This window comes from Molossus molossus, unplaced genomic scaffold (genome assembly GCF_014108415.1).
Source record: "Molossus molossus isolate mMolMol1 unplaced genomic scaffold, mMolMol1.p scaffold_m16_p_1, whole genome shotgun sequence".
NCBI classification, from domain to species: domain Eukaryota; kingdom Metazoa; phylum Chordata; class Mammalia; order Chiroptera; family Molossidae; genus Molossus; species Molossus molossus.
In genome coordinates this window covers 229,721,161-229,739,334 of record NW_023425344.1, presented here as the reverse complement: position 1 = coordinate 229,739,334, position 18,174 = coordinate 229,721,161, and the positions used below count along the sequence as shown (strand labels likewise).

Below are 18,174 nucleotides of genomic sequence, written 5' to 3'. Positions count from 1 at the left end.
GTTCCAGGAAGCAGATCTGGATCATCCTGTGAGGAGAGCTTTATTTTCTGAAAGGTTTTAGTTTGTAGTCAGTTGCAAAACTGAGGTATGGTCAAATTTCATTAGATAAGCTCAAAAAGTGGCTAGCTGGAAGGAGGAAGAGTTTTATACAGTCTGAAAATGGTTAATTTGTTTGGGCAACAAGTGATACCATATTTTCTCATTATCACTGAGGAGGAAGTTAGTGTAGGGGATGTTAGAAATATAACTCTTAACTAAAAAGCAAGCAAACTAACAAACTGTCAGGGCTAACCGACTTGGAAGTTAATTAATTAGCTTGCCGTTGTTTTATGAGTCTTGGCAGAAGACATGAGACTCCTGGGTCAGAGTCAAAGAACATATTACCATGACCCAGGAAGCAGGATGAACATCGGTATGTTGGAGTCAATTTCCCTTGTCCCTGTCCCCCAAAGTCCCACAGGGTGATGCTATGGGCCCAGATAAATGACTGCAAACATAGTGGGTTTCTTTGCAGTTTTGAGGAACAACAGCTTGGGGAATCTACTATTTTATAGCAAGCAGTAAACAAGCTTACTCTTTGCCCTGGAGAAAGACACTGCCTCATTTTTCAAGGTTACTTTGTGTAAACACAGTTCTGAGAAAAATGGCCCAGGTAAAGTGCAGTCAGGGCCTTGTACATCAAGGTGTGTGGAAGCACTAGAGACACATGGAGGGCTATCTCTCCTAACAGTCTCACCCCTCAATCCTCTCAGTCCTGTCTTCGCTTCTAGCAGATTCTCACATGAACATGCAACTCCACTGGCTATTCTGATTAACCTGGCTGTCAGAGGCAGGGACCAAATCTGTTCACTATGTCTACAGCATTTAAGGCTGCATTCTTCTTTTTAAATATTTTTATTGATTTTTAGATTTTTGGAGAAAGAAAGGGAGAGGGAGAGAGAAACATTGATGTGAGAGCAAAACATCAATCTGCCTCATTGATCATCTGCCTTCTACATGTCCTCCCCCCGCCGCCAACCGGGGATTGAGCCCACAACCCATGTGCCCTGACAGGGAATCAAAGCTGGCAATCATTTGGTGCATGGGATGATGCTCAACCCACATTAGCCAGGGCATAATTAAGGCTGCTTTCAATGGCACTCTAAGCAGCAGGATGAGACCAACCTGTGGTGTTTACCTTAACCATACTCTCCAGGGTTCAACCACCTGTGAATAATTGTGTATGGGGGGTCAGATAGCTGGGAGGTAGTCTGAGACCAATCTATTATCTACTATGATCTCTGCACAAGTGTTTAGACTGACCTCTAATCTTTAGTGTCATTGCCAGTAATTACAGTGGGTCCCCTGTTAGGAAAAAAAGCAACTCCCATTCCCAATGGAAAGGCATTCCATGGACCATTCTTCCCTACAAGCTAGGGGGTGCAGGTCACTCCAGTTCAGGACTTTTTGTAAGATTTTTATTAGGATCACCATCCAATTTGATTTAGATTAAATTATTTTGGTTAAGCCACATGGCCAGTGAATGTCACTGAGTTGTTGCAGCCTCAATCACTATACAAGGCATAACTAAGGCCCCTAGGGTATTAGGAGAAGCATATGAATTTGTATTAGTCAGACTGATAGAAGGTTGTGCCAATCTGTGTGTTTGCACACATATAAGGAGGTCTGTGTTTGGGAGTTGATGTTGATGTTATCAGGCACCTCAGAATAGTTCAAAACTGGCCATGGCTGCATGCATTTTTCTGATTCCACAGTACACTGGCAAACTCAGTAGAAAGTCGATTGCCAGCTATAGCTGCCACTTGATTTAGGTGTGCCATCTGAATGTTTGGCCAGGCTTTGGTGCTGGACCTAGAGGACAAAAAGAGCATTAACTGTTTCTCTTTCCTAATATGTTTTTTTTTTTTTAATTGATTTTTTAGAGAGAGAGGAAGGGAGAGAGAAAGAAACATCAATGGGAGAGAGAAACATCAATTGGCTGCCTCCCACACACCCCTTACTGGGGAGCAAGCCGCAACCCAGGCATGTGCCCTGACTGGGAATCAAACTGGGACCTCTCAGCCTGTGGGCCGAAGCTCAATCCACTGAACCATATCTGCTGGGCCCCTTTTCGTTACATTTCCAGGGGTCTACGATGTTACCTCCTCAGCTCCAGAGTTGTTTCTTTCCTTCCACTGCCATTATATAATTATATCAGTGTGTCTCACTTTAAGACCTGTAACTTCAGCTTTTTTCCAGTTATTTCCTACTAATATCCAGTCCTGTTTTTTGCCAAGGCCACTGTTAGAAAATTGGCATTTATCATTATGTCTCCCACATGAGCCAGTATAGGGGGACTTGACAAGCAGTGTACCCAACCGAGTGGTCAATTACTTTATGCTCTAGGACCATGTCACTCCAACTTCCAGTGACTGAACTAGAATTAAGTTTGAATCCCCTAGATGTCCCCAGGCTGATCTGGAATTGCTGTTAGGGAAGGAAAGACAAATCATGCCCAGGAATGGCTTGGAAAGAATCTTTTCAAAATAGGTGTATACAACCCTCTACCCCTTTTATCCTAATCATTACCCATTTAGTGGCCAAGAGGAGATGAACCTTTTTGGTGCTGACTGCATTAGGTGACCAAGCTGCTTTACTAAGGTGTGTGAACCAGGAGAGACGTAGAGTCAGAAATCTTTTTGAGAGGGCCATTCAGTCCTTGATGATATCAGATGTCTGTGGATGGTAGGGAGTGTGGAATGTCATCAGATACCTTGACTATTGGCTCATTATTGGGTGGTTATTGTCAAAAGGGGGGGGTACCATAGTTAGACTGTGGATGCTTCGGAAAGCTGAAAACATGTCATAGTTTAATTTAAAGGGCCACAGTGTTGTATCTTGAGTCAGATGATTGTACTGCATCATCATCACCAACACCATAATCTGAAAAGCTGTCAGCAGCCATGAGGCACCAGTGATAGCCCAGAGAGGTAGCACAGTCCTAATGCTGTCAGTTTCCTTGGAGCAGGCAGGGTCAGTGCCCCGGGCATTTGGCTCTCTTGACAAATTTGGCAGGAGTCACAAGCCACCACAACGCAGTGATGTCTTCTACTTCAGAAACATATAGTCCTTTACTTTGCGCCCAGTCCGTGATGGATGTGTTTCCATGCCTGGTGCACTGGCGGAAGTCTGGGCAGTACAAGCTTGATCAGCAGCTTGATTTCAGTCCATCTTATCAGAGTACTGGCGCTTACCTTGGTCATCCATGTGAGTGATCCAGATTGTCCCATCAGCAGGCAGCCATGATTTCTTTCCTCACAGTTCTTGGCTACGAAGAGGGGTGTTTTCTCAGTATATTGTCTTCGAAGTGGCACACCAGATGGCCAGGCCAATGTCAAATTCCCAAGAGTAAATACAAATATAACTTGTCTGTTTCTTAGGAGTATTGCCTAAGGCAAGGGTGAAGTCTTTCAGTTCAGCCCGTTGTGCCTGTCAGCCCTGCCTGCAGTCCGCCTTCCGGAGTTGTCCCTGCCCAGCGGACACCATCAGCTTTTAGTTTAGCCTAACCGTCAGTGAGCCAGGCACAAGCGTTGAGAAGAACTTCTGTGAATCAAGGTCTCCACTGAGACAGCGGCTTTGCTTTAGGTGATGAAGTGGACGATAGTTTTTCCCAAGAGGGGAGCTGCCATCTCTTCATATAAAATTGAGATGCCTCTAGGGCCAGGTTGGCTATACTCTTCAATATACCATTTCCATTTGACCAGCGAGGCTTGTTGAGCCCTTTCCTTGTTAGGTATAGGTTCCAAGTTGACCCACCCGGAAGTGGCAGGGCTCCCAAGGCCTTCATAGTCAGGTACTCAATTTCAACAAGAGCTTAGTTTAGTAGGGTGATAGGTTGATAGCTGCCCCTTTATAGAAGTATGTATTTGGTGTCTGCGTCCAGCAGGGGGTGCTGTTACCCTGGAGAATGGCCTCTAAGCATTCCAGCAGCCATTCATCTTTTAACATTTTATTGATTTATTGATTTTTGAAGAGAGAGAAGGAGAGGGAGAGAGAAAGAAAGGAGAGGCATCGATTTGTTGTTCCACTCATTTATGCATTCATTGGTTGATTCTTTTATACGCCCTGACTGGAGATTGAACCCACAACTCTGGTGTTTTAGGACAATAGTCTAACCAACTGAGCTACCCAGCCAGGGCCAGCCATTCCGTCTTTAAAGCTGTGATTTCCCTTTCTCCTGGAGCAAGGAGGGGACAGGATCAACTCTCAGCAGGTGGCAGTCCCTGAATGGGATAACCCTCCTTTACTGGATGGGGTCAGTACCAGTTATACCAGTTCTACATTCAGCGGGCGGAGTCCGCAGTGATGGTAAAGAGCCCTACCCCTAAGGTCACATTACCTTCTCTTTCCCACCGGGAACTTGGTTCAAACCCTGTCAGATGAATTTGGGCATCAGTGGCAACTGTGACAGCTGCTCAGAGGTCACTCCATTCCTCAGTTGGGAGTATGGGGAATGCTGGATGCAGAGGGTGGAGGAAGTTTTTTTTTCTTTTTTAGCCCCTTGATAGGCTTGGCACCACTTTTCCCCAGTGTACTGATGTGTGTCTGGAGAGCCCTTAGGCCTAGGGGCCCTTTTATTTTTATTTAAAAAAATTATTTATTTGTTCATTTAATCTTCACTCAAGGACATGGTTAGAGAGAGGAAGGGAAGAAAGGGGGGGGGAGAGAGAGAGAGAGAGAGAGAGAGAGAGAGAGAGAGAGAGAGAGATCGGTTGCCTTCTGTATGCTCCCTGACTGGGGATCCAACCCCACAACCCAGGTATGTGCCCTGACTGGGAATCGAACCGGCAACCTTTTGGTGCACGAGACAGATGCTCAACCAGCTGAACCACTTCAGCCAGGCAGGGGCCCTTTTCTTTCATTCCCTGTTTACACACTGCTGTGGCTGTCCAAGCACTCCTCAGTACCTTCGGTAACCCCCGCGCCTAGCAAATCCTCCTCCCATGGTGTTGAGTAGGGTGGAGATATGGGCCCCTGATTCCAATAGAGTCCTGAGTTTGAGTCCCTCTCCTCTCTGGAGTTCCCCAGCATGGTAGGATGGGTGTGTATGTCCCTCTTTGGGGACAGTGAGACTTCGGCCTACCTTTAATCATTTCACTCTTTAAAGCAGCTCAGTGCCCTGGCCAGTTTGGCTCAGCAGTCAGAGCATCAGCCCATGGACCCAAGAGACCCGGGTTCGGTTCCCACTAAGGGCACGTGCCTTGGTTGCACTTTGTCCCCGGCCCCAGTTGGGGTTGTGTGGGTGGCAACCACTCATGTGTCTCTCTCACATCGATGTTTCTCTCTCTCTCTCTCTCTTCCTCCCTCTCTCCCTCCCACTCTATCTGAAGATAAATGCAAAAATGTCCTTGGGTGAGGATAAAAAAAAAGCAGCTCAGGTTGTGGTAGAGGGGGATGGATCATGGGACACAGGTAGAAAATGGCTCTAAGCAAGGAACATTTACGTTTGGCTTGAGTACACAGCTCCCCCAAGGATCTTCCAGTGTTTTCATTTCACCCAAAGTTGTATAGTGTGTAGCAAGGTCCTTACATTTATGTAAGCTTTAGAGACTCCTTGATTCAGCGGCCACCTCCATATTGTGTTTTGGCTGGGGCTCCTTGTTTTGCTGCCCCATGGTCATGATTACATCTTTTCCTCCTTCCACCCAAAAGAGAATGAGCAGTAACCAAGGCAGCTCTTAGATGGGTGGTTTCAATCCTGCTTCTCTCTGCTCAGCCTCAGTAATAGGTAGGGCAGTGGGAGACTTTTACTACCTTCCTTGCCTACCACTGGGCAAGACACTGGGGAGTCTTATATCCTTTAACCCAGCCCGAGGGGGTCCTTGTCCTTTTCATTACAGAAGGCTGTGTCTCAGCCTCCTATGCTTGTCACCAAAAACTGCCGGGATCTGAGATTTATTTTACCCTACTTGCAAGCTTATAAGTTAGCCTGTCACTGTTTTATGGATGCTGGCAGAAGACAATGACCTGGGTCAGAGACAAAGGACTTTTTTCTCATGGCACAGCAAGCAGGATGAGCATCAGCACGTTGGCATCGGTTCCCCTTGCCCCCAAGCCCCTGTGGCCATGGGTCTGGGTGAATGCCTGCATGTGCACCGGGCTGCATCAGCTGAGAAATATCGGGCTTAGGACTCCACTGTGTGGTAATAAGCAGTAAACAGACTGCTCTGTGTTACAGAGGGAGACGCTAACTCTTCCCTCAAGGCTGCTTGTTTAAACATCACCCTGAGAAACGGCCCGAATAAAGAGTGGTCAGGACCTTGCATTCTTGGCATACCCTGCAAAGTCTGTCGGAGCAAGAGAGAGCCCAGGAGGGCTGTCTCTCCCTCCCAGCACAAGCATGTAATACATCCACGATGAAATGTGGATATTATAATAGCAGGTTCTCAATTAACGTTGATTAATGGTTTCGTTCAACATAGTTTTGTTGTACCATTGAGATGCCATAGAAACTTAACTCTTGTTTATACAACTTATCCTGTGGTAAAGTTGTTTTTGTTATACATTGTTTCACTTAAAGTCACAGAACCTATGACAACCTTAAGTGTGGGCTTTGTACTCGTTTTCCCTGGGAAATTGTTGAGGTGAAAATCTCATACCCCTTTGTCAGTATGCTTCCAAGCAGACTTCATACCCAACCACAATTGTTGGTTCAGTTTAAAGAGTGCCCCAGATGTGTGGGACTTTATAGTTTACAGAGTTCTTTCACATGTATCCTCTGAATCGAGCGCTAATACCTCCCTCGAGGGGACATGGCAGGTACTGTTGCTGTCTTCCCTGTGCAGATGAGCAGAGATCTGGAGAAGGGGAGTGATGCTGTTAGGAAGTACTGGTGCTGGGGCAGGATCTCTTTTTCTGCAGATCTGTTTTGTCACACTGCTTGGAAGTTATTTCTCCCTTTGACATCACCATTTTTGGGAAAAGCATGTTTTCCCCATTATGTTGTAGGTCAGTAATAAATAGTTATGGAAGCTGACCTGAAGATTGGATGGTCACTAGAAAGCAACCATTCTTCTGAGCTGCAGAGAGAGACCGACAAACAGAAACGGCCAGGCTTTGCTGGATAATGGGGCTGCTGCCGTAAAGCTTTCATGTAGGGTGTAAAAAGTTTTATGTGGGTGTATAGAAGAACAAGACTTTGCATTGTGTTTAAAAGATAATGTGTTAGAATCACTTATTTACTTGCAAAATTATTTGTGCAATGAGAATAGATTTTAGTTGGGCCCTTAACTTAGTAAGAAAGCCCTCAACTTTTATATAATAGTTCATTTTAATAAGACCAGCGAGTTCCTAGTAAGCAGGTTAACTACCACAGATTGATGAACAAAATTAGACTTCTGTGACATACATGGTTTATAGGCTCTCTCTGACCAGTAGCATATGATGTAGTTTGTGATAATAGTAATATAGTTTCTAATAGCAAACATGGTCTCAGAGTTTGAAATTAATAGCCTTGGAAGAAAACCTTTAATACAACCTTTCTATATTATAGGGAAACTGTTTGCCTTTTTAAAATAAATAGAAACTCAAGATACAGAATAAGTATAGACTTAACCAAAATTTATGGTAACTAGTTGGTAAATATTTGCTAACCTTTCTGATTTATCTAAATGAAGATTAATGACCAGCTTGATATCTTGTGTCCTCAAATCATTAGGTCAAAAACTTTTTTTTTAATTCAAATTTTCTCATTAATTGCTTGAAACTCATAGTCTTTGGTTTTAACTGTAATTTAAACCATTTACTAAGGCTATTTGGGTTGTACAATAATTAAAAAATTCTAATTTCTCTTTGTTTTCCTTTAGTTGGGATGAGACTCACTTTGGAAAAATGGGAAGTTACTATATCAACCGTACCTTTTTCTTTGATGTGCACCCACCCCTGGGAAAGGTGAGCAGTGTGGTGAACAACAGCTAAGTCTTGGTTTGAGATGTAATTCTTGGCCTTGTAGAAATAATTCCCTGGCATTTCAGACTAGTTGTTTTCATGGATAATCTTTGGTATTTTTAGGGGTCCTCTGGGTTTAGATATGGAGAGAGAGTCCATCAGCTGATGGATGGATAAACCAAATGTGGTATATCTATACAATGGAATATTATTCAGCTATAAAAATGGAATGAAGTATTTTTTTTTCTTTATTAATTTTTAGAGAGAGAGGAAGGGAGAGAGAGAGATAGAAACATCGATGAGAGAGAACATCCATTGGCTGCCTCCTGCATGACCCCACTGGGGATGTGGCCCACAACCTGGGCATGTGCCCTGACCAGGAATCGGACCGGCGACCTCTTGGTGCATGGGTGACGCTCAACCACTAAGCCACACCAGTTGGGCTATTTTTTTTTTATCCTAACCTGAGGATATTCCTCCATCTATCATCAGAGAGAGAGAGGGAAACATCGACGTGAGAGAGACACATCAATTGGCCACCCCCCCAAATGACCCAACCAGGGCCGGAGATAAACCGCAACCAAGGTACGTGCCCTTGACCGGAATCGAACCCGGGACTCCTTGGTACACGGGCCAACGCTCTAACTGCTGAGCCAAACCAGCCAGGGCTAGAATGAAGTATTGATACATGCTACAACATGGATGAATCTTATAAAAATTATGCTAAGTGAAAGAAGGCAGACACAAAAGGGCACATATTGTATGAGTCCGTCTATATGAAATGTCCAGAACTGGCAAATCCATAGACACAGAAGGAAGGTTAGTAGTTGCCAGAGTCTGAGGGAAGGAAGGTTTGGGGAGTGACTGCAAATAGGTGCGGAGTTTCTTTTTGGGGTGATGCAATGTTTTGGAATTAGGTAGTGGTAATTGTTGCACCACCTTGTAAATAAACTAAAAACCTCAGTGTACTTTAAAATGGTGAATTTTATGGTGTATGACTTTTATCTCAATGGAAGAAAAGAAAAAAGAAACGGAGAGGGGAATATGTTGCATGAAGCAGAAACGGCTTAGAGAGTTGATATCCACAGGGCCTGGAGCTCCTCTCCCCACACATACATTGTTGACATGTTCCTTTCACATGTTTTACAATTAGAAATTCCACCAATCAGAATTCATTTTACTTTTTTTTTTTTTTTATCCTCACCCGAGGACATTTTTGCATTTATCTTCAGATAGAGCGGGAGGGAGAGAGAAACATTGATGTGAGAGAGACACATTGAGTGGTTGCCACTCACACGACCCCAACCAGGGCCGGGGACAAATGGAAACTGAGGTACGTGCTTAGCAGGAACTGAACCCCGGTCTCTCTGGTCCATAGGCCAATGCTCTAACTGCTGAGCCAACCCAGCCAGGGCTCATTTTACTCTAAAAACAAACCCCTCTGAGAAGGCCTGGCCTCAGATCTCAGACTGCATCTGTTGCTAACACAGTGTGTGGAATATTTGCGTTGGGCTAGCCTGGGAACCAGAGCCGCGGAGAGGAGGGCTTTCACAGGAAACCCAGCCGAGTCTCAGTGGGGGACTGACCGCCTGGCTGTTTTTGGAGTCCCCTTGTGCTCAGCACAGTGAAGACGTGGAAAACACTGGCTGATTTGTTTTTCCTGCAGCCTCCCCTTCCTCACATCTGGCCCGAGTGAAGGGAGACACGTGAGGCTTGGTTCTCAGGCTGCCCCCAGGGACTGCAGGCCGTCTGCTCCTCTCATCTGTCTCCTAGTGGTCCTGTGCTCTTCCTGGTTGAAAGAGCGAGAAGCAAATCAGAAACCTGTGAGAGAAAGGAGTAGCTTCCATAGGCTCTGAGGCCAAGCCAGTCAAAGAATCAAAAGCCCCTGTAAGTGTGAGCAGGAGGTTTTCTCCTGTAGTGCTGAAGCCCATACCTGCCACGCCACAGGCCCCAGCCCGGCACCCAGGGGCTCGCGTCAAATAGGTACTTTTAAAGAAATAAAAATGCCTGCACATAGGGACAAGTTTGATCAGTACAGAAGGAAATAGAAGGTCAAAAGCTACCTTCCCCATTTCTGTTCTTCAGAGGTAACTGTGGTCACCTTTGTTAACAGTTTCTTATATATCCTCTCAGAAACGTTTTTAAAATTTGTTTTCTAAAATTGATTTTAGAGAGGAAGGGAGAGAGAAATATAAATCAGTTGCCTCCTACATGTACCCCCACTGAGGATCAAGCCCACAACCTGGGCATGTGTCCTGACCAGGAATTGAACGGGCGACATTTTGATGCATGGGACGATGCTCAACCACTGAGCCGCACTGGCCAGGGCCCTCTCAGAGACATTTTATACAAATATAAGTGTGTATACATTTGTACACATAAATATTAGTTCGCATAAACAATACCTTATACAAACAGGGTCAAACTAAGATTGTTCAGCAACTTGTATTTTAGACATGAATTATCTTAACTTCTTTCCCCATTAGCACATACAAATATCCTCCGTTCTTTTTAATGACTGTTTATGATTCCATTATAGAGGTGTGCCCTAAGTAATTTTACTCTTTAATTGGTGGGCATTTATGTTGCTTCCAGTTTTTAGCCATAACAAAAGATACTGCATGAGCACCCTTGTACCTGTGTTTTCGTAGTTGCACAGGTGTGTCTAAAAGATTCTCAACACGCAAACTAAAGAGTCAAATGGGCATTTCAATTTGTGTTAGACATTGCCACGTTTTCCTTAACAATGTGGTGGTCATGCGTAGTCCCACGACAGTGTACGAGTGCGTGTGTCCCCGCACCACTGTGGCGCCGGCGTGACCCTGCTGTCAGAACTGCCCCTGGAGAGTAGAAATGCGCATCCTGCTTTCAGTGGGAGGTCTTCGGGCGTTAGGCCCGACATTTCTTTGTCATATGCTTATTAGTTATTTGTATTTTGTTTTCTATCAATTTGCCCATTTTTCTAGTAAGTTATTCTTTTCCTTACTGATTTGAATGAGTTGTTTAGTTGGGAAATTAGCTCAGGGCTACGTTTAACCTTCAGGGAACCAGGAAGGAGCAGTATTTTGAGTGCCTGTTAAGTGCTTGGCACGGGGCCAGGTGCTTTTCCTACAGCGTCTCCTCTTAGCTCACGTTCCCTGGTTTAATACCTGTAACTCAGAGGTAGTGAGTATCGTCCACGGTCAGGGAGCTGACATGTGGGTGCTGACATGCAACCCATCTGTGCATTTCTTCCTGTGCCAGACCAGCCAAGCAGTCCGGGAACTGAGTCCAGGACCAGGCAGGTTTGTCTCTGGGATCCCAGGTGGGAAGGAGCATCTGTTTTCTTTTTTTTTTTTTCTTTATTGATTTTAGAGAGAGAGGAAGGGAGAGGGGGATAGAGAGAGAAACATTGATGAGAGAGAACATCGATTGGCTGCCTCCTGCATGCCCCCCACTGGGGATTTGGCCCACAACCTGGACACGTGCCCTGACTGGTAATCGAACTGGTGACCTCTTGGTGCCTGGGTCAATGCTCAACCACTGAGCCACACTGGCTGGTCCAGGAGCATCTGTTTTGATGGTCACCTGTCAATTTTAGTTCATCTGGGTATTTGGATGACTCTGTCTTTCCAATACCTTATATTACTTTATATTAAATTAACTTCTGGACCCTGGGGTTTCTTCTTTTTTTTAAAACAAGACTTTATAATTATTTACTGCTGAACTTTGGCTTCCATACGTGACATGGAACTATAGAGTCACCGTTTGGAAATACTTAGAGAGATGAGTCGGCTGGTTAGTGGTCCAGATCCAGGCCCCCACAAGCAGCGTTGCTGGGAGGGGTTTCCCCTCCACCAGCCTCAGGGAACACAGGGGGCGGGGCTGGGCAGCCTGGGGCAATTACAGATGCTTGGTATTTGCTGGCAGTTTTTATGTTTTAGCTGCTTCTGATTGCTTGTGGAAAAAGAATTTTACACTGTCCATGGCCAAGGAAAGGTAGAAAGAGGCTGATGCTCCCGAATGTTTTGGAGGGTTCACATCTTAGCTTATGGTTGATTTGTTCTGGTTTGGGATGTGCCGAGGTTGCCTCCCTTTGTAATACTGGAAAAAAGAGAAGCCAGTTTCTGGCTTTTTAGCATATTTTCACTGGAATTTTTCTCTTCCCCTCTGGGCATATGCAACTGTCTTTCCCATTTTCCCCCTTTTCTCTATTACTAGTGTGTAGAAACTTGGCCACTGTTCTCCCTCATTCTGACTTGGAACCTCATTTTCCTTTCAGTGGGCCAGTCTCCCAGGAATCAGCCCCTGCCCATCTCTCCTCCCCTGCCCCCCCACCCCCATGAGCTGTCAGGTTTGATTTCATAGCAAATGAAAGGAGGCTGAATGAGAGCCCCTCACTGGCCCTGCCAGTGGGATTTTTCTTTCTAAGTGTTCAGCCTGCACTGTTCCAAGAACTTGGCCATAACACAAGAGAGGATTTGTTTCAAGCAATAAGCTCTATAGACAAAAGATTCTTTGCTTTGCAACAGCTGCAGGAGAAAATGTCACATTGTCAACTCCTTCTATGGACAGTTTGTCAAGGGAAGCCACACTGTGGGTGCAGCTGGAGGGAAGTTCGCGGATGGAGGAGTCTCCTCTCGAAGGTCTCTCATTGTTTTGTTTGTCCTTCCTCTCAGATGCTGATAGGCCTTGCTGGCTACCTGAGTGGATACAATGGTACCTTTATGTTCCAGAAGCCGGGGGACAAATACGAGCATCACAACTACATGGGGATGAGAGGAGTAAGGCTTCCTGACTTGATACAGCCGCACTGAACCCTGGGGCCACACTCAGAAATGTTACAGTTGGAAGCCCTGGAGGGGTGGCAGGTGTAGATAAATGGACTTTGGAAAGGGGGACTGGACCCATTTCCTGTAGTAGAAATTTAGGTGTAGATTCAGAACTGGTGTGGGTAAGAAGGGAAGGAGAGGACAGGTAATATGGAGATTACATAGATAGAAGCAAGCCCACCCTGTTACCTGGTACCTGCCCATGTGAGGCATCAGACTGCAGATAGGACCCAGGCAGCCAGGGGTCTCCTCTAGTCCCAACATTGGCCTCAGGACATTGGCAAACTACATATTCTTCCTCTCTCTGACCACGACTGCTGGAGTATTGCTTATCTCTGAGGGCCTTTTCTTAAGATTTCAGCATCCCCACACTCCTGTCTCTAGGTTCCTGCTTCTTTCCCATGAAGGTTTCAGGCACACACAGGGGTTTTCCAGTCTTTGAGGGAGGCTGTATGTCTGCCTGCTTCCTCTGTGCCCCGAGTCCCAGCACCAGCCTTGACGGAGCATGGCAGGGCCTGCACACCCAGCTCTGGGGACCCCATATCTGTAGCTGCGTGAAACCTGAAGAAACTGGCCTTCAGCGTGGAGCTCTCAAAGCAGGTTGCATTTACAAACCCCTTTCCTTACGGAGCTCAGACACTGTAGATACATGCAAAGTACTTATTTGGCTAATCGTTGGATAATTTGCATGGTCATATCACATCATATTGAAGAAGTGTCCCATACCCTCAAGTTCATATTCTAAGTGATCTTGTGTCTTCTTAATGACTTTGAGTACCACATGGCATGCATAATTGGCGATAGGCCTGGCGCACCGTGAACCTGCTGTGGGGATTGAAAAAGCCAAACATAACAGCCTCGTTCCCTTTCACACTGGGGCACATCACTTTCTGTGGACAGAAAGTGACCCCAAATGTGAGAATTTCCATTTTGCTGGGCTTGTCTGTTTGCTTTTGATGGACAGGGTAGGGAGGTACAGAGAAGGCTCGTGGTTCAAAACAAAGTAAAAAAAACAAAAACAAAAACAAAAAAACCCCTCCAGATACTGAAATGTGAAGCAGTCTTTTTTCCAAAATCAAAATACAACCTGCAGATTAAAGAGGGATTCCTGGTATGATTGAAGAAAGGGGCCAAGGGAGAAATAACAATAGAATTCTCTAAAATATTAAAACACCTTCAGAGAGGTCTTACCTAACTTGTACCACAGTTTTGTAATAGAAGCTAATGTTTATTGAGTACTTCCTTTGTGTTAATAAACTTCAGGTTATTTAATCTTCAGAGTAACCCTTGTGAGGTAGGAACTCTTATTCTTCACATTACACAGATGGGAGGCTGAGATGCAGACAGATGTGACTTTCTCGGGGTCATAGCCGGCAGTGATGGGGCAGTCCAACCCCGGCACCCCCACTGGAAACCAGTGCCCTCTGGCCCACGCCTTCCTGGCTGAACTTTGCTGATTTCGTGTCAGTGCACAAGTTGGTGCTCAGTGGGAACATAGACATTGCTCGATATGATGTCCACTGTCATGCCACTCCTTTCTCATTCATGCACATTCCGGGTGATTTTAGGTCACTGTGTCATGCCCTCATTAGGGTCCTCCATCTTAAGCCTGAGCTTGTATCCTGAGGCTTGGCTTAGCTGCTTATTTGACTGCTTCTCTTTTACTCCTGTAGTTCTGTGCGTTCCTTGGTTCCTTGCTGATCCCCTTTGCCTACCTCACTGTCCTGGAGCTGTCCAAGTCCCTCCCGGCAGCACTGCTCAGCGCCGCCCTCCTCACCTTCGGTAAGCTGTCTTATACCACCTGTCTTGGGAAATTGACTACTACACTACGATTGTAGCTGGAAATAACACGTTCAAAGATCTGTCTATGGGCCCAGTTCTTAAGTAACTGTAGGATTAAGTAAATGTATTACAAATCTTATTTTATTCACTAGTAATACTTACATACACACACACACACTTGTATGTAGCAAGCCTTTACATTATTGGAGGACAGAGTTGGCATAGATGATCTACAGTTTCAATTGGATAAGAAGATAAACGTGTGTGTGTGTGAGAAGAGGCTTACAATTCTAATTCTGCTTCTCTTAGGTTACTATCAAGATTAGTCTGTGCTCCTTAAACTGAATGCAAGGGCAGATGCCTCAGAAGTAGCTAGGTAGCAGGGGATAGCGAAGTGGGAACTCACATCTTTTCTGTGGGTAATCCTCACGTGAATAAATGAGAGCTGATCCATAGAAATCGACCCTGTTAGCCTTGCTCTTCTGAATATGAATTCATGACCTTATAGAACTTAACATTTAGAGAAGTTCAGACCCCTTTAGGTGGGTATTTAGGGGTAATTCTGGCCTTGTTTTGATAGATATGTTGCAAGATCATAGGGCCTCCCTGTAGAGGACTGGTGGCCTTTTCCTCGTGTCTTTAATTTCCCTTTCAGTTATTCATTCAGTCATTTATTCATTTTCTTTCATTCAACAACTGTTTTTAAAGCATCTCCTCTGTGCCAGGCCACTTTTCGTGACCTTAGAGGATACACTGATGAGACATTGTTATCTCGGAGCTTACTCACTATTGGGCAGACAGTGGGTAAGCCAGTCAATTACTAAGTCTGTAATGTAACATCCTAAGCAGTAAGTGCAATGTGGAAACTAGAGTAGGGTAAAGAATAGAGTTGTGGGGAGTGATCCTGTTTTAGGGAGGGTGGTCAGTGAAGAGCCCCCTGAGGAGAGGGCCTTGAGCAGAGACCTGAGTGAAGCAAAAGATTAAGCCACGCAGAGATGTGAGGGAAGCGTGTTCAGGCGGAAGAAACAGCATGTGCAGTGGTCCTGGAGGATGCAAGGACAGCAGAAAGGCCAGTGGGGCCAGAGAGGAGTGAGTGAGGCCGAGGGTGTGGGAGAGGAGGTTGGATAGGCAGGGGACCTGAGCGGGCCTTGGGGCAGCATGAGGAGTGTGACAGTCCGAGTGAGATGGGGAGACCTTAGAGAGTTAAAGCAGGGGCATGATGCAATGAAATTTTGTTTCAAAAAATCACTCTGGCCCTGCATGTAAAATGTACTTCTTGTAAAACGGTAAGACTGTCTATCCGGGTGTAGATCGTTTTGACTACTTAAGCAAGGTTGCAGAACTCCCTTTTTGGTGATGGAAATGAGCAAGAGCCCGCCTTTCAGGACTGCTCTGTCTGAATGAGTGACGTGATCCTTTCCTGGGTCAAAGGCCCGGAAGCAGCGTGAGATACTATTTCATGTCATTGGGGTGTGGTGTACCCCGAAGTTGTGGCCTCTGCCTCCCTGATGACTCAGTGACCCATCTAGTCCTGACTGCATACATGCTTATGTGCAATTAAGCACAAGGGGGACTGTTCCTTATTGCTGGGGTGTTTGGTTCTCAGGGCCCATCTCTGATTCTACTTTTTGACCACTGAGCTCATGTTTTTCAGACACAGGATGCCTCACTCTGTCCCAGTACATCCTCCTTGACCCCATCCTGATGTTCTTCATCATGGCCGCCATGCTGAGCATGGTCAAGTACAACTCCTGTGCTGACAGGTCAGAAACACCGTGTTTGGGAGTGGGGGTCAGGGCTGTGGCAGCTCTAGAATTTCTGTAATGGCCAGGGACAGGGTGGGGCCTAGAGAACTTGTCTTGAGGCTGAATTTAAGGCAATCCAACTTGTTTTAAAACTTAGAGTGCTCATTTTATTTATTTATTTATTTAATCTTCACCCAAGAATATTTTTTCTATTTATCTTCAGGTAGAGTGGGAGAGAGGGAGAGTGGGAGGGAGGGAGAGAAAGGGAGACAGAGAGAAACATTGATGTGAGAGGGACACATTGACCAGTTGCCTCTCGCATGACCCCGACCAGGGCCAAGGCCAAACCACAACCAAGGTAGATGCCCTTGACTGGGATCGAACCTGCAACTCAGTGGCCCGCGGGCCAACACTCTAACCACTGAGCCAAACAAGCCAGGGCTAGAGTGCTCATTTTAGATCATAAAAATAGATTATAGAAAGCTTTCTATAGCCTGTCCGGTGTGGCTCAGTGGTTGAGCATTGACCTATGCACCAAGAGGTTGCTAGTTCGACTCCTGTTCAGGGCACATGCCCAGGTTGTGGGCCTGATCCTCAGTGGGGGGCGTGCAGGAGGCGGCCAGTCGATGTTCTCTCTCATCAATGTTTCTCTCTCTCCTTTCCTCTCGCTCTCTAAAATCAATAAAGAAAAAAAAGTTTTCTATAGATACTTTTATTTTTGCTTTACATAAGGCTAAGAAAATCTTTATTATATTTTTCAAGAATATTACCATTTTTACACGGGGGTGGATTTAGATAGGGGTTTATGGATATTCTGGAGGGGTCCTGATGCCTTCCCACCACCTTATAAGCCACCCCTTGGCACAGGTGTTGTTAGGAGGTCCTAGGACAACTGTATCCTTCACATTCTCCATCCTAGAGGGGAGGGAACCAGAATAGGTTCTGCTTGGGAACTGTTTGTCTCCCTGCCCTCGGTGGTGGTCACATCCAGCCCTGACCTTATGGTGGGAATGATGTCTATAAAGGTTGGCTTGATTGGTCCACAGCAGTCAGGAGGACCCTGCAGGCCCTGCTGAGTTCTAAAGCTGTTCTGGAGGCCTGGACTTCCCCAGGATAGTCGGCTCCAGATCATTCTCCTACCTCTGAGAGAGCAGGGCATTCATTCTATTCAAACCGAAAGAGCTGGCTCCTCCTAGGCCTTTCCAGAGCCAACTTTGTTTCACCATGGCAACGCTCATTAAATTATGTTATGTAATAAAGCCTGATCCAGTGGCCAACAGCTCTCTCTGGCTTTGGATTGTCTTGTATTTCTACCACATCACTTCCACCTGCTGTTTCTTGAATACATACTATGTGTCAGGTACTGTTCCAGGTGCTGGAGGTGCAGAGGTACTTAGGTCTGGGCTGTTAAGGAGCGTTCACTCTGGCAGGGGAAGTGGCCAGATAATGAGAAAACTGTAGCCCAGTGTACTAGGGGCTATAATATAGCAAACCTTGGAACCAACCGCCGGGGTTGGAACCGTGCTCCACTGCTTGCTAGCTATATTACTTAACCCGTCTGTGCTTTTGTTGTTAATCCTCACATATTTTTTTCATTGATATTTAGAGAGAGTGGAAGGGAAGGAGGATAGAGGAGCGGGAGAGGGAGAGAGAGAGGGAGAGAGAAACATCAATGTGATTGGTTGCCTCACCAGGGCTTGGGATCGAACCTGTTACCCAGGTACGTGCCCTTGGACCTGTAACCCTTTGGTGCATGGGCTGATGCTCCAACCACTGAGCCACACTGGCCAGGGCAAGCTCTCTGTACTTCTTCATGTGTGATGAGAGGATAATAAGGATCACCTCATGGGGTTAGCGTAGGATAAAGAGTTAGTATGCGTAGAGTTCTTGGAACAGTGCCTGACACACAG

The 18,174-nt window shown here is 45.8% G+C and overlaps 1 protein-coding gene across 1 annotated transcript in view; it reads left to right on the top strand.

The window, feature by feature from the left end:
- POMT2 (protein O-mannosyltransferase 2) overlaps positions 1–18,174 on the top strand; it is a 42,729-nt gene that overhangs the window by 863 nt on the left and 23,692 nt on the right. The window contains exons 2-5 of the mRNA XM_036265985.1: positions 7,845–7,929; positions 12,585–12,689; positions 14,411–14,519; positions 16,174–16,282. Of these exons, the coding sequence (XP_036121878.1) occupies positions 7,845–7,929; positions 12,585–12,689; positions 14,411–14,519; positions 16,174–16,282 (408 nt within the window). The remainder of the gene's footprint in view (positions 1–7,844; positions 7,930–12,584; positions 12,690–14,410; positions 14,520–16,173; positions 16,283–18,174) is intronic.